The sequence below is a fragment of the Salvelinus namaycush genome, chromosome 5 (assembly GCF_016432855.1).
Source record: "Salvelinus namaycush isolate Seneca chromosome 5, SaNama_1.0, whole genome shotgun sequence".
Classification (NCBI taxonomy): domain Eukaryota; kingdom Metazoa; phylum Chordata; class Actinopteri; order Salmoniformes; family Salmonidae; genus Salvelinus; species Salvelinus namaycush.
This window is the reverse complement of record NC_052311.1, coordinates 20,463,481-20,475,547: the sequence shown is the minus strand read 5'-3', so window position 1 is coordinate 20,475,547 and position 12,067 is coordinate 20,463,481. Positions and strand designations below refer to the sequence as shown.

Below are 12,067 nucleotides of genomic sequence, written 5' to 3'. Positions count from 1 at the left end.
CTACGAATGTGCTTGTTATTTAACTAGGCTATAGACATGTGTTATGCCTATGATCGGACGCAGAGAAAATCAGGGATGCAACTCTCATAAATAAGGGTAATTGATTTCCTGTGTCCATAGATCTAATGCGATTGCCTTACACGCAAATGATAGCACCAGTATAATCATATCTTTACAATAGTTCATTAGACATGCACGTCGAATGCATAATTTACCCACAAGGCTATAAGGCCTACATGTTAGGAAGGTGTTTCAAATAGTATGCGTAATGGTATTCTGCGCGCATCATTAAATGAAAGGGGCAATGTGGGGGAAAACATAAGATATACAAGGCCTTTGTCGTGTGCATGTTTTGCTTCAGTGCCCCTTTGCCGCGAAATTCCCATGTGGTTGTGTGCATTAATTCCTTGTTAAATGAGAGTATGACTAAAAATGTGAAAGAAGGATTAGGCACGTGAAATGTACATCCGGTCTGCTTGGCTCATTTAAGATGTGAAAGGAATATCAGTCTGTATTTTAAGGATCTATAAAGTGCATTTGCATCCCAGCCAGCTGTTCGCTTCTGCAGAAAATATTCGATAAGTCTAACCCAAAACGTGTCAATTAAAATGTAGGCCTACTAACTAGATTTTCATAAATGTTTATCTCTGTTACACCAAAAATCTCACACAAAAATGTTTCACTTTAAACTGCCAAAAACTTTATGTAAATGTTTTCAATTAACATTTAAGACATGGTAATTTACACTGATACTGTAAATCTGTATCAAATGGCAGATATTTGTTTTATCATGATATGAACATTCACAACTCTCATATTTGCACCTGCCAACTAAATTCTAGTCTACTTTTATGATTTATTATTGTGATGCTGGTTAGTAAATGTAATCAATTCATGAATATATAGCTTTAGCGACTGGTTTCTGGTAAATTTCAACATGTATAAGACTCTCTTCCAGCAAATGTCTTGTAGCCTATGTGGGCTGCAAAGAAATGATTGACTTTGAAATAACAGTGATATAAATGAACATAGGCTTCAAATGCCCTAATCTTACTGAGAGATATAAATAGTAAAGGCTATTTTATACGGGAATTATAGAGTCAAGAAATATGTAGTCATTGCCAATTTGCTTATGCAAACATACACTGTGAATTAATTCCATATTTTATATATTATCTTAATTAATGAAGGCCTAAAAACAAGAAAATACAAAGGGTAACCTATTTGTTTTAATGAGGTTTTATGCAATGCTGTTACATTTCGTTTATTTTATTATTCATTGTGGTTGTGAATTGAGCGTTTCTAAGTTTATACTGTCTTTAACTACACATGCACGTCGGCGCAGATAAAGACACCCACTGAGGAACACACACTCACACAGACACACACCCACGCGCTCTGTCTCAAAACTCAAGAGAGAGAGAGAAAAATGCGCCACTTTGAGTGTCTGTCTGGGAAAAAAAGTTGTTAAGGTTGAGGACGATCCAAGAAGAGAATTATCTACTGAAGTGACAGCGCCTGCTTCACCATTTTTAATCGCACTGTTAGCTAGATGGTTATAAAATCGTATGTGGCATCAGTTTTTATCCAATAAGCGGGAAAGAAAATACATCTAAGTAGCTCTGAGACTTTTTCCTTCGGGAGGCAGACAGCAACTTTCATATTTTGGACCTGGAACTTCGCTGTCTCCGGTTCTTATCTGAAAGGTGATAAGCGGAACCATCGGTGTGGAATTTACCTCTTAACCAGACAAGAATAAAACAGGAAAGGACGAAAAGCGCTGGCGTCTTCGACCACTGGTAAGTGCTGAGGCTACACTTTGCGGAGATGTGAGTTAATGCAAGTGAAATAATTCGTTCCACCTTGGGTTAGCCTTTTCGGCGTAATCTGGGAAAGTCTGATGTGAATTTCATCAGCACCGCAGTAACATGAAGGGACATGATAAGTGAGTTCGTGGCAGGTTTCACCTTACAAGTCCGCCAGATGATAATGATGTATCGTTAGCACTGAATTGAACATGTAATGGACTGGACTTCATGGTCTTGCGCCTCTAATTAGCCTAATGCAAAAACACATGTTTTTGTTTTTTTATTTTTTTATTTTCCTAATGCAGACAGGCTGGACTGGGGTTGTTCGTGGTTTTGAAGGGAATTGTGCAAACTAAAGAAATAAAGAAGCATACATCGAACCTTCAAATATCGCTTCAGATTCAACAATTGGTTGTGGGCTAATGGACTGATTGCACATCAGTTGCGTTGCGTATATTGCTGTGATTGCATTCTTAATCTCAAACTGGCCATGTCTCCGATTAAAATAAATATAATATTGGCTATTTATATTATATGTCGATTAAAGTAAAACCCTCAAAATATTTTACACAAGTAAAAGACACATTAATGATGATATAGATAAATACTGATCATTTATGCGTATGACTAGGCTAACAATATAGACCGAATATTATGATTTAGGACAAAAATAATTAGACATTCATGGTGTCACAATACACACATTTATATTGACCTAATTATTATTATTATTATCAATATTTGTATAAGTGGTAATAATAGAGTAGGCCTAGTAGTAGTAGCAGTAGAAGTAGAAGTAGTAGTAGTACCAGTAGTAGTAGTAGTAGTACCAGTAGTAGTAATAGTAGTAGTAGTAGTAGGCCTAGTAGTAGTAGTAGTAGTAGTAGAACTACTAGTAGTAGGCCTTGTAGTAGGCCTAGTAGTAGTAGTAGATGCAGCAGTAGTAGTAGGCCTAGTAGTAGTAGTAGTTGTTGTTGTAGTAGTAATAGCAGTAGTAGTAGTAGTAGTAGTAGCAGTAGTAGTAGCAGTAGTAGGAGTAGTAGTAATAGTAGGATCAGTGGTAATAGTAGCAGCAGCAGTAGTAGTAGCAGAAGTAATCGTAGTAGTAGTTGCAGCAACAGTAGTAGTAGAAGTAGCAGTAGTAATAATAGTAGTAGTAGTTGTTGTAGTAGGTCTTGTAGTACTACTAGGCCTAGTAGTAGTAGTACTAGGCCTAGTAGTAGTAGTAGGCCTAGTAGTAGTACAATGGTTATCATAATGAGAGACTTGCAAAGTATGGTATAGTATGTATTAACTATGCTTGTAAGTTAAATTGGAGTTAAAATAAACTTCTACAAACAGGTACATTTACCTCCTAATCGTGCAATATTAATTGAATTATTACTTCTTTTTTTTAAGTAACGTGAATCCAATTAATATGATCAATTGAACTTCTAACATTTCCCACACAGGCCTATGTGCATACAAGGCTACTGCTCCTTTTTATATGTGACTTCTTTGAAACGGCTATTCCCCGTCAATGTCATTTCCAAATCAGTTGTAAAGAGAAGGGGCTAAGGGGAGCCTGCTGAAATATGAATGAATTCGTATTTCTGCCGCTGATTAGATAACACGAGGGATTTGCAATAACCTTACACCTTGCAACCTGACACCCCATCTTTCATTTTACGGCGGAATACACGAGAACCTGCTCCACTCAAACCAGGGTTAGCAGGTACACGCCATGGGAAAACTAACCTCCAATTTCTCACCCTTTTGAATAGAATCACAGATGTATGCTATAAAGCAGGTGAGGCGAGTAGCAGATCCGTGCTGCGCAGGCGGGTCCAGAGAGAAAAATAATGAAGGGGAAAAACGGTTAACAGCATGATTGCATGCAAATTTCCCATCTTAAATTATCATAAGCAAACAGTCGGAAGTCTGGTCTAATAAAATCCCATCTGTGTTACTTCATATCGAGTTAGTATAGAGCTGCGATAATGAATTTTGTAATATCCCACCGACAGACATCTCAATCAGCCATTAATCCCGTGATTTTACTGCGGATTCACTCAACTTCCAGCGCCCCAAACTGCTGCATGCTGCCTGGCACAATTTACACCAACCCCGTCACAGAGCTCCGTTGCACTGCTTTTCTGTGGGACTGCATGGGCCTCACATTTGAAGAGCAGTTTATGTAATGGGGCCTATTCAAATGTTGGATATTTGAGGAAACTTGAAAATTGTGTATAGTGTCATATATTAACAATTATGAAAACATATAGGTGAAAATTGTGTTAGGTCCTGTACTACAATTTATTGAGTGTAAATGAATAATAATTGTGTGATTTTTTTGGAGCACACAAGGTAGTGTGTAATCGATGCAACATTTTCAGCATTCTCATAATACATCCAGTCCCTCTCTTTTCCAGAAGCCGTTCCTCTAATTGCGACAATGGACTCCCACTGCCGCAAACTTGCATCAACTTGTGCACAAATAGGTGAGTATCTATGTGTAACTCTTGACGCACCATCACCACACTTCAACGTGACATCCTTTTCGCCCACTGCAGAAAACAGATGCTGAGATTATAGCAGCATAATTTCGCGTTTTGTTTCCGTTGCATAGCAGGAAATACGATGCATTTCTCTTCTTTAATTGTCACTTTTTGTTACATAGGCCTACTTCTTCGTTCCCAAAATATCAGAGACCAGTCTAGGCCTTTAGTCCAGTTAATATGTAAAAAGTGGTTTTATACTGTCTTAGAGTGGCACCTGGTGGCTGGGTATGGATGTGCAGTAGCGGGCGACTGGGAAAGGCCTAAGCATAAATTCTATCTTCATACACCCAGCTTTTGTTAAATGTGCCAGAGGTTACAAATTACACGCAATACTATATATGGACTACTTTTCTTTGTTGTCATGTTGTCTGTTTTCTTCATTTGACGTATTAAGTAGTCTAATAGCCGACCCTTGGCCTATGAATGACAGGCTACTTAATTTTATGTATTAAATTAGCCTATAAGGAACTCTTATTTTTATGAGACTCCCATTGAAACTTACAGTAGCTGTAATTGATATTGCACTCGTGTGGAAATCCATGCTGTATTAATGTATCTTACACCAAGTTGTGGCCCATATCAGTTAGCCTATGCCAAAATATGATGACGCATTTTAAATGCATACACAGAAATATGCACATAAACAAAAACTGCTATTGTCCGTATGAGTATAAACTGCATTAACGAAAAATACCGTTTATTTCGTCTGGGCCATGTCAATAATGTTGGAGTGGATTTAATTGATTGTGTTTTCAGGGAATGACATAAAACGAATATTGTTTAAGTGCTAAACGAATTACCAGTTTGTCAACTCTTAATTTATCTCATTTTATTTTCGTTCATGCTGTATTGGATCTAATCAAGTGACAAAGCACGCATCATCCCGTGAGCCTACTTTGCTCCATAGCAGCAACTTGTGCAAGGACGGCGTTGTGATCACTCATTGATTAACAATAATAAGATAAATAGAAAACATAATTATTTGAGGTAATGCAATGATGAGCCAACGAGGCTTGCAAATGTAGGCACCGGAGTGAAGAGACACTCGAGCGACCTGATTATTGGGATCCCCTTTCAACTGTTTTACACCAGCCTTAATATATGCAGGTCTTGATAGATTGACTCCAGGGAAAACTAAATGTATAATGAAAGCTTATTCGTGAGGAGGAATATACTAATGGGGGAATCTGATGTCCCCTTAATCTTATGTAAAAAGCCTTGTCGTCTCCCTTATATTGACTGAATTACTAATTAATGGCCCTCTATGGCGTATCGCGCGCGGTAATCCGCGGAAGAGAGATAAAGCATTCTGAAGGTAAAAAAGAAGAGGAAACCGATAATCCACTGCAAATCTAGTATTACTTTCAGAAAATAATTGAGCAATCACTTGCTTGCATAGCCTACACAAAACCTTTGGACTGTTATGCCATTTACATGTTTTTCTTTTGAATTTTTTTTTTTTTTAAATTGCCTATTAAAAAACAAATCAGTCAACATAAATCAATTCTCAGAATCCTCGCCAACACGCAGAATGCAGGTGAATGCTTTAGGCCTATGTCATATTCAAATAAAATGGGTCACCACTTAGATCATGAAGCATTAGACCCCAAATGAATCGCATATCAGGGAGATTTAAACAAATAAAATCCACCTGATATGCATGACAGGGGCGCACGGATAGGCATTCCCGAGAATCCTCAAATAAACTGAAGAAATAAATGATGAACGGAAGACATGCAGGCTAAATTCACATCTTCAGTCAAGGATTGCATATATTATCGGCCAGCTACATATGTACGTCTACATATGTACGTACCTACAGTGGGGTGGCCAAACACACAGCACGAAATAATTTTTTATAAGGAGGGAGGATGGAGGAATAATCATACCCTTGGTTTCGACAGCTCTCGCTGCCTTCCTCCATGGTCCGCGGGCGGCTCTCCCACAAGAGTGCAAATAAGGTGTATATCAAGGGCTTTCACGGGATTAGCTCAATAACGTATTAGTAGCCCATATCCTGATATCTACGAGAATGGGGTGAAAAGACGCGTGATGGCTAAATATTCAGCAGTTTACATCCCGGCCTATTGCCTTATCAAGAATGCATGCAACAATTTTATTTTTTTATCAACTCAAATTATGAAGAATTTGTGTGATATTATTATTATTATTTGTATTATTATTAATTAATAATATCAATGCATTCATAAATAATACTATATTATCAATTAATATATTATCTGACTTGTGGGGACTGACAACGTTTTCTTCCAAATTATTGTGTATAGTGTTGCATGAATGAAGATTTTAATGCTGTTTGCATTTACAATGCTAACACAAAGACCTAAGGGGAAGTATAGTGGTCACATGTAACTGCTGTCAAAAGCCTGCTTAGAGAATATCCTCCAAGCATAGGCCATTTATCTGCTAGGATACTGGACATATGTTTACTTTATTTTTACGCGTCATGATCTTGAGGGAATTAGCGAAAATGCAATGGGAAATCAGCTCTAAGTCATTAAAAGTCCTTATACCAAATTCTTATGCAAATGAGAGTCTTATCAGATTAAAAACCACTACAAGTCGACTCCCTGAGAACCGCTGAGAGGTCCAAACGTACAGGATATCGGCTAAGGACCGAGATAAACTGCGTCATTTTGACGAGCTAGAATGAAATGGTTACTTATTGCCTAAACCAAGGCCATTTAACTTTTACCCAATTGGTGACAAATTAGGATAAATGTGTGACTAGATTGTGTCACTTTACTTCTGATGTGGTTGATTTTGCTGGTCATCATTTATCTGGTAGGCCCGAATTGGGCAACAACTTGAAAGTGACAACATCAGTTCAGTGAACTGGGCCCTGCATGGGGTCAGCGCATCACCATATCCCCATCATAGACATACTGTAGCGTTGCTCTTGTGCGCCTTGCTTAGAGATAGATGACTGTTAATGGAAAGGTCAGTTCATCAGGTAATCTTTATTGCTTCGTTTCTTCAATGGGAAGAAGATAAGATTAGCAAGAACACAATGAATAGGCCAATTGTTACCAAATAAATACATCATGCTGTTCGTTTGACTTGCTTTTTAGATATGATTGCCTTAGTTGGGTTAGTGTTCAATTCTGCAAAACGGGCATTCGGTTCGTCTTGGGTAGGCTACACTACACGGTGCATCCCGTCTCTCTTTACATGCTTTTTTAAAAAGAAAAATAAGCACGGTACTGTACCCCGCTTAAACACATTGGCAGACGTCTCTTATTTCTCCGCGCACGGGTTGGCTGGGCAAACCGTCATGTCCACTTTGACGGCCTGTCAAAAAAATGGGAGGGCTCTCGGTGACGTCAAAGGTGTATGAGAGAGTCACAGTGGGACAGCCAGAGCACAGCGAACAGCTGAAATGAAGAGTGAGCGGCGTAGTGTGCCTAGCCTCTGGATCTAATATCACCTACCTGCCCTTGTCACTCTGGTACTCCGCACAGCTTGCAGTATCAGCCCGAGATACATATTTGCTCTTCCTTCAATCAAAACGCCGTTGCATTTTCATCCAACGCGAATAATGCTGGGTTTCTTCTAAATACATTTTAAGCCGTTTAAACAACTTTTTTTTAAACATTAATTTGCCAGAGGAGACGTGTTGCTGTGAATCTTAACACCACTGATTCCCCCTTTTCTCTATCCGTCGGAGGTCTCTCTTTTTTTGCTTGCACTGAGGGAACTTAATCCGCCTCTGACAGCGAGTTTTGCGCGCTATCCTATTCATATGAACTCTATGAAGGATCCATTGAATTTGGACCATCATCACCACCACCACCTAACCGGGACTAAACTCTCCTCCACGCACCACACGGCACTAGCAATGGCCTCTAGTCTGCAGCCGTTGCAGCGGTCTGTGGACTCCAAACACCGGTTAGAGGTGCACACAGTATCAGACACCTCCAGTCCGGAGTCCGTAGGTAAGAATCATCCCGTGGTGCAGACTACTGTCAGCACATGGCTTTTTGAGGATGGATGGCCGTTTTTCTGATGATAGGAAACAAGATGTCTCCCTACAGCCTCTCTCAACAAAAACAGTTTGAGATCGAGGACGTTATTAGTTTATGTATGCAAATAGTCTGGGTATTGGAAATATCAGACAGAGGATCACTCTCTTTTTGACTATGCAGATATTGTGATTGCGCCAGTAATTGATTTATTTGTGTCCTATAAGTGTCAGGGAACGTGACGCTGTGTTACTTTCATAACCACCTTTGACTCCGGTGAAGTTATATATATTTTTCTCTTAATGTTTCATGTCTTCGCGCATATTTTTGTAAGTGTAATAATTGTAATAAAACATTTACATTAAAAAAAAATGTAAACCTATATTCGATTAATTACAAAATCTATAAACGTTTTTAAATACAATTTGTATAGTATTACCATTGTGCATACTGACATTGTTTTGAAGTCACGTTGTAGGCTTTTTAACTCATTTTCATGTAGCCTACATGCTTCAAATAAGGAATCGTTACATTATTAGTAGTTTAACCATGAGAGTAACATTTCATCCAAAGGTTTTAAAATGGGTTCCAATTTGATGAGGATACCTCTTATAATACCACCCAGGACAGGCTACTTCACGCCTGTGACCGACCAGACAGTGACTCATGTAGTATTTTGTTTACTGTTTCAACAGAGAAAGACTCAAAGGGCCAGAGCAAAACTGACGACTCTTCAGATGATCCTTCTAAAAAGAAGCGACAGCGGCGACAGAGGACTCACTTCACAAGCCAGCAGCTACAGGAACTGGAGGCCACGTTCCAGAGGAATCGCTATCCGGACATGTCTACAAGAGAGGAGATAGCCGTGTGGACCAACCTCACAGAGGCCCGCGTCAGGGTAAGGCCCTTGAGAAAAAACGAACACCATTTATGTGTATAATTTCGGGTTATTTGTGCCACTCGTATATGGAGTCGAGGCAAGGGTGTCAATTATTACGCAGGGAATTTAGGCACGCATAATTACTCACCTCCAGAACATGTTGTCTTAGGGAAATAAAGTTGCATTCACAATATCCTTGGTAAATAATTGGCTGCCTAAAAACAAATACTCAGACTGGCTATTCTTTGCAATGATATGACTCAGTTATAATGTCAAAAAATAGTAAAATACCATACATTAGATGGCTACGCCTATAATGCATTGTTATTTAGAAAATCTATAATGATAGGTCATCCACCTACTTTACTCATATATTTTTCCCTGTACAACAGTACGATTTTACTGTCAATATCTCTGCAGTGGATAAAATAGAAATTGATTAAATATAGCAATTTCACACATTTACTATATTTAGGCTATAATATCACAGTTTTGTTAGATATCTGACATTGCTGATAACTAGATAATTAGGTTGTTATTAGTTGTTTTAGAGAAACAAAGCATAATTACAGGCTAATTAACTTGTTAGCTGTTAGGACTATTGACATTAATGGGTGACAGATACCAATCTTGTTACTATGTTCGTGTGAATGAGGTGCAAAGCTTGTATTTTGCGTTTGTCATTCTCGTGTTGTATAACTAAAGCCACTAACGTGTTTGTCTCTGCCTGTGGAGGAATACACATCTTCAGAGAGTTAGGAACGATGGATGTGTATTGGGATTCTGTTGGAATCAACCCAGATTGCTCTGCATGAGAGAAAGTGACTCAATTAGGCCTGGTAGAGTTGCAATCCGACATACTATTGTTATCACAAATAGCGTTGCGCTTTTCAAGCAATACTCGTTTTTTGGGGGGATTATGTAAATTAATTAAACGTTTGAGAATAACTCGTTATACATTTTTGGCATAGCCTGTGTTAACAATAATAATAATTGAGTTGTATATTTATATTATTTTGCCAAGCCTGTGTTAACAACAATAATAATTGAGGTGTATATTTAAATTATTTTGCAAATTGGTAAGGTCGAGATTTGTCATTTGTGAGAAATTAATTTAATTGATTTACAGTTGTATGTCTGATTTTGATTTAAGACACACCTGAAGGCCACACATGAATACCACATCTGGTTCCTTGCAGACCAATTAGACTACCCATCAATTACATTTTTGTGAATTGCACAGGATAGCCAACAAGTCCAAATATTCTTATGTTGGCCTGTTGGCTATAAAATAAAGCACATGGGGCCGCCTTCATATTGCATTAATAGCCTATTATTAAATTCTGAACTCATATTTGTCTTTGTCATAGGTGTGGTTCAAGAACCGGCGAGCAAAATGGAGGAAAAGGGAAAGAAACCAGCAAGCCGAGCTATGCAAGAACGGCTTCGGTCCTCAGTTCAATGGACTTATGCAGCCCTATGAAGACATGTACCCCAGCTACACATACAACAACTGGGCCGCCAAAGGGCTAACTTCGGCCTCCTTGTCCACCAAAAGCTTCCCTTTTTTCAATTCCATGAACGTCAACCCTTTGTCATCGCAGACGATGTTCTCCCCGCCCAACTCCATCTCTTCAATGAGCATGACCTCCAGTATGGTGCCGTCCTCGGTTACTGGCGTGCCCGGTTCGAGCCTCAACAGCCTCAATAATTTAAACAACCTTAGCAACCCCTCTCTGAATTCGGGAGTTCCCACGCCAACCTGCCCGTACGCCCCGCCGACCCCTCCTTATGTGTACAGGGACACTTGTAACTCCAGTCTGGCAAGCCTGAGACTGAAAGCCAAGCAGCACTCGAGTTTTGGATACACCAGTGTTCAGAATCCAGGCTCAAATCTGAGCGCGTGCCAGTACGCCGTGGATAGACCAGTGTAATACCTGAGAATTTCACGAGCCCCAGTCAGAGGAACGAGAGACTACTTCTTTTTTTTTCAGAAGGGCACTAGAATACTAAACCACCGAAACCCGCGATGGAGTTTCAAACTTAAACGGAAGTAATTAGGCTTTTTTTTCAATCCTAATTAGTATTTTGTTCTACATCGGCGAGTGGAGAATGTATGATACTTTACTTTCCACGCTTGTTTATTTTGAGGTTTCTAATTTTGGACGTTAATTGACTGAAAGGTTGTATATATATCGAAATATCATCTCCAGTTTATTGAGGCGAATGCTGTTGCTCTCCAGTTTTCTCAAGGTTAAATTTAACAAAGCATGTGAAAACCCTAAAGGAATAATGTTTTGCTTGCAAACAAGGGAATGTACATACTAAACGCACCAGTTGTGTGTTTCTAACATATTATAAATTTATTATTAAATGTCTGTGTGAATATCGATTTAGAGTAGCAATCTTGCGTATAAAAAGACGCATCAAATGTTCCTGCGAAATTAAATTGTTTTTGCTCTGTGTATACTATTTAGTACGGAATTTTGTTTCGTTTTTTTTCAACAAAAAAATAAATAAACTATTGTGTTTTATTTAATGGAAGTAAATATATTGTTCAAAACGTTTTGTTGAGGATTTTTGTGCTGATCCAAGTGTTAGTGTGAGTTTTGTCGAGTCTATAGTGCAGGGAATGACTGTGTCTATCGGGGTTCGATTATACTAGCTACTAGGCCTACTAATCTAAAGCGAAAACAATGGCCCTCTCCAATACACATATGAATCGAGACGCAGGGAGATGCACGGGTGGAGAGGGCGAGATGCCCCGCCAGATTAACTGCTGAATACATGTCTGCTTTTTAGCCAAGGACCCGGAGTGATCACTGGTGCTTGAAATAACACTGGAATCAACAAACT

General features: G+C 38.9%; 1 protein-coding gene across 2 annotated transcripts; it reads left to right on the top strand.

The window, feature by feature from the left end:
- The first annotated feature begins 1,461 nt into the window (after positions 1-1,461).
- On the top strand, positions 1,462-11,755 carry pitx2 (paired-like homeodomain 2). Of its 2 annotated transcripts, XM_038992940.1 has the most exons (4): positions 1,462-1,799; positions 4,220-4,288; positions 9,027-9,229; positions 10,582-11,145. In XM_038992940.1, exons 2-4 carry the CDS (start codon positions 4,243-4,245, stop codon positions 11,143-11,145), a joined length of 813 nt encoding a protein of 270 aa, XP_038848868.1. In that variant the 5' UTR covers positions 1,462-1,799; positions 4,220-4,242. The 2 variants fall into 2 exon arrangements, with proteins under 2 accessions (XP_038848868.1, XP_038848867.1); XM_038992939.1 differs by lacking the exons at positions 1,462-1,799; positions 4,220-4,288 and adding an exon at positions 8,019-8,304 and having other exon boundaries at positions 10,582-11,755.
- Positions 11,756-12,067: the final 312 nt, after the last annotated feature.